At 38.3% G+C, this 3721-nt stretch overlaps 1 protein-coding gene and 1 non-coding gene across 2 annotated transcripts; one reads left to right on the top strand and one right to left on the bottom strand.

Moving 5' to 3' along the window:
• Positions 1 to 1275: 1275 nt before the first annotated feature.
• On the bottom strand, positions 1276 to 3573 carry LOC107865377. The gene is made up of 3 exons (XM_016711652.2): positions 3364 to 3573; positions 2099 to 2373; positions 1276 to 1723 (listed from the first exon to the last, which is right to left on the bottom strand). The coding sequence occupies exons 1-3, from the start codon at positions 3571 to 3573 to the stop codon at positions 1276 to 1278; spliced, it is 933 nt and encodes a 310-aa protein (XP_016567138.2).
• On the top strand, positions 2993 to 3099 carry LOC124897326. Its single transcript, XR_007054048.1, has one exon. It is a non-coding gene; the product is annotated as a small nucleolar RNA R71 (small nucleolar RNA).
• Positions 3574 to 3721: the final 148 nt, after the last annotated feature.

The raw sequence follows: 3721 nt of genomic DNA, 5'->3' as shown, positions 1-3721 counted from the left end.
AAGGTGGATTTCTCGGGGGGACTGATACTGGAAACTCATGTTTGCCGGTGTGAGGGTTGGTCTTCATGACTGTATGCATATGACAAAATTTATACATATATTTGTATCCTGGATTAACGTGGGGTTGGGACATTCCTTGGTCTTTCTTGATACCTCCGATTCATACGGCTAAAACACACTAGGGCCCTTTCAGCAGGGGAGCTAGACCTATATAGCCCATGGGTATTTTAATGATGGTTGAGCTACACAGTCAAGGTTAATGTTTTACTTTCATACTAAACTTGTTCCCTACCCCGGTATGTTATATATATATATATATATATATATATATATATATATATGTATGTATGTTCAATATGTGCATGCAGATTTTACTGTGGTTTTTGACTTGGAATCAAGATTCTGCAAGCAATTATCAAAAGAATTCCCGTACATAGAGAAATCATCCATGAATACCTCTATAAAGTTTCAACCATGTCGGAGAATAGTTCCATCATACATCTCTGAAACATAGCAGGTGCATTGTAGAGGCCGAAGGGCATGCGTTTGAACGCATATGTGCCGTATAGACAAGTGAAAGTGGTATTATCTTAGTCTTTCGGTGCTATGATTATTTGATTATAGTTGGAGTAACCATCCAAAAAATAATAATACTTTTACCCCGCCAATTTTCTAGAATTTGGTCAATGAATGGAATCGGATAATGATCTTTTCTCGTTGCTTCATTTAACATCCGATAGTCAATACAAATCCTCCAACCGGTCACCATGCACGTAGGGATCAACTCATTATCATCATGGGTTACCACGGTCATCCCACCTTTCTTTAGTACACAGTGCACCGGGATCACCCAATTTTTATCAGAAATTGGGTAGACAATACCACTATTTACCCACTTAATCACTTCTTTTTTATCACCTCCTTCATCACAGGATTCAACCTTCTTTGTTGTTGCACTCTCAGTCTGTAACCCTCTTCTATGTAAATATTGTACATTCAAAATACTGGATTTATTCTTGTAATGTCGGACATTTGCCAACCAATTATTTTTCTTCTCCTCTTCAATACTGTTATGGCTTCATTTACCTATACATCTGATAACCCTGCAGATAAGATAACAGGTAAAGTATCTTGATCACCAAGAAAAATATATTGTAAATACGGAGGGAGAACTTTAAGCTCCAGTTTAGGAGCTTCTTCAACTGAGACCTTAGGCAATGGCCCGATTGGACTATTTCGAGGCTCAAAAGCAATCTTTCTTATTTCAATAACTGCCTAATCCATGACTTGAACCAATGCCATTTCCTCTACATCTCCATGAATATCGTGACCCACCATAGCCCGCTCAAGAGAGTCATCTGACAATAATTGCCTGAGGTCGAACTCAAATTCTATAACTAAAATGGCAGACAATTCATTATATATGGCTGGAAATTTTAGAGCTCTATACACATCAAAAACCTCTACTTTATCATGTGTTCTCATCGCCATTTTTCCAGCAGCTACATCAATTAATGAATTCCCAGTTGCTAAGAAAGGGCACCCCAAAATAAATGGGATCACTAGGTCAGCTTCGAAGTCTAGAATAACAAAATCCACAGGAAAGATCAAAGATCCCACTTGCACTAAAACGTCTTCAACTATACCAGCAGGCCTAGCAAGAGACCTATCCGCCAACTGTAATACAATGGTTGTGGGTTTTGGACTCCCAAGACCCATCTTCCTAAACCAGGAGGTGGGCATAAGTTTGATGCTTGAACGTAAATTGCATAGCCCACGAGCACTTATAACCTATCCAGTAGTGACCTACAAGGTAAAACTGCCCGAATATTTTAGCTTTGTTGGCAATTTATTTTGTATCTTTGATGTGTACTCTTGAGTAAGTGCAGTTGTCACGTATTCTATCAACCGATTTTTATTTGCCACTATATCCTTCAAATACTTCACATATTTTGGCACGCTTTGCAGAATGTCAACAAGAGGAAAATTTACTTGAACCTGTTTTAAGAGATTTAAAAATTTCTTGTAGTTTGCTTTCTCTAAGTGCTTTCGTTGCCTTTGAGGAAATGGTAATGGTAAAGACTTTTTCTCCACTTACATTTCCTTACGTGTACCCTTATCCCTAACTGTGGTCTCCACTTTCTTATTTGATTCATCATCAACAACTGTGGGACTATCCTTTATAGGCTCTACCTCCTTCAACTGCAAACTACTCCTTGTTGTAACAGTGTTCACCTGCTTTGGATTGGCCTTTGTATCACTAGGAAAACCTTTTTGAGGTCTTGTGTTCTGTGCTCCCATAAGTTGCCCAATTTGTAGCTCTAAATTCTTTGTGATCAACTGTTGATTCTTCAAATCTGATGCAAATTGTGCCTGATTCATAAGAAGTTGCTTCATCATCTCCTCTACAATTGGCGTGGTGGTCTAATTTTATTGCACGTGCTGCTGATTTTGTTGCACTGGGGACTTATACTAATTGTTGCCTTGAGCCTGATTTCTATCCCATTAGAAATTGGGGTGGTTCCTCCAATTTGGATTGTACGTGTTACCATAATTATGTATTCCTTGCCAATTTGCATTGCCAATGTAATTAATAGAATCTGGATTAACTGCACATGCTTTTGTTGTATGCTCACTGCTCCTGCAAACTTCACACTATGAGTTTACCTGTTAGACAGCATTAGTTATAGCTGATGCTTGTGGAACCCCTAACTTTATGTTGTTAAACTTAGTAAGCGTCTGATTTTGAATTGTTGTGAGCTAAGCTGATAAGGCAGTAAACTAATCTACCTCTAATACACTAGCAACCTTTTTAGGAGCACTTCTTGAGTCTACATGTTAATCTGGATTCCCTTATGAAATTTGATTCAACAGTGAATATAATTTTTTATAAGTTTTATCCAAAGCTTATCCACCTGATGTTGAATCCAAGAGAATATTTGTGTTAGACTCAAGTCCTTCTATCAATGTGTGAACCAAAACATCATTCGATTGATGTTGATGAGGACAATTTCTGAGCATGCCTTTAAATCTCTCCCAAGCTTGGTAGAGATTCTTTCCATCTTTTTGTCTAAAACTCAGGATCTCACTCCTTAAACATGCAGTCTTCTGTGATGGGAAGAATTGAATAAGAAAATTTCGAGCAAGATCATCCCATGAAGTTATGAAGAGTGGTGGTTCAGAATACAACTACCTTTTAGCTTCCCCAATTAGAGAAAAGGTCAATAGAGTCAGTCTGACAAAATCAGTATTCACATCGGTAGGAACATAAGTGTCGCTGATCTCCAACAAGGTTTGTATATGCTATTGTGGATCCTCATATGAAAGTCCCGCATACTGCCCAGTCGAATTCAAAAATTATACCATATTTTTCTTTAATTCAAAATGACTGCCTAGCTCAGGCTTACGAATACTGTTAGTAGCATGGTTCATGAGTGAGATTGCCAACTCATGAATTGGTCTTGCAGCTACTTGAGTAGGAGCAACTGGAATAACAGGGGGTGGATCTTGTCTATCATTTGCATCAGCTGGAGCAATTGGATCATTATGATTTGGATATCTAATTCCCTCCATTTGAATCTATTGGATTGGATATTAAGCCCTACGCTTTTGTTGGAATACCAGTTCTGGTTCTAAATAAGGCTCTACCAACCCTCTATCCCTCGCCAGTCCTATGTTCAGCTAGCCCCTGCAAAAAATTCAGCCTCTAAGATTAAGTAGT

Source organism: Capsicum annuum, chromosome 3 (assembly GCF_002878395.1).
Source record: "Capsicum annuum cultivar UCD-10X-F1 chromosome 3, UCD10Xv1.1, whole genome shotgun sequence".
Taxonomy (NCBI): Eukaryota; Viridiplantae; Streptophyta; class Magnoliopsida; order Solanales; family Solanaceae; genus Capsicum; species Capsicum annuum.
This window is presented reverse-complemented; position numbering and strand designations above follow the sequence as displayed.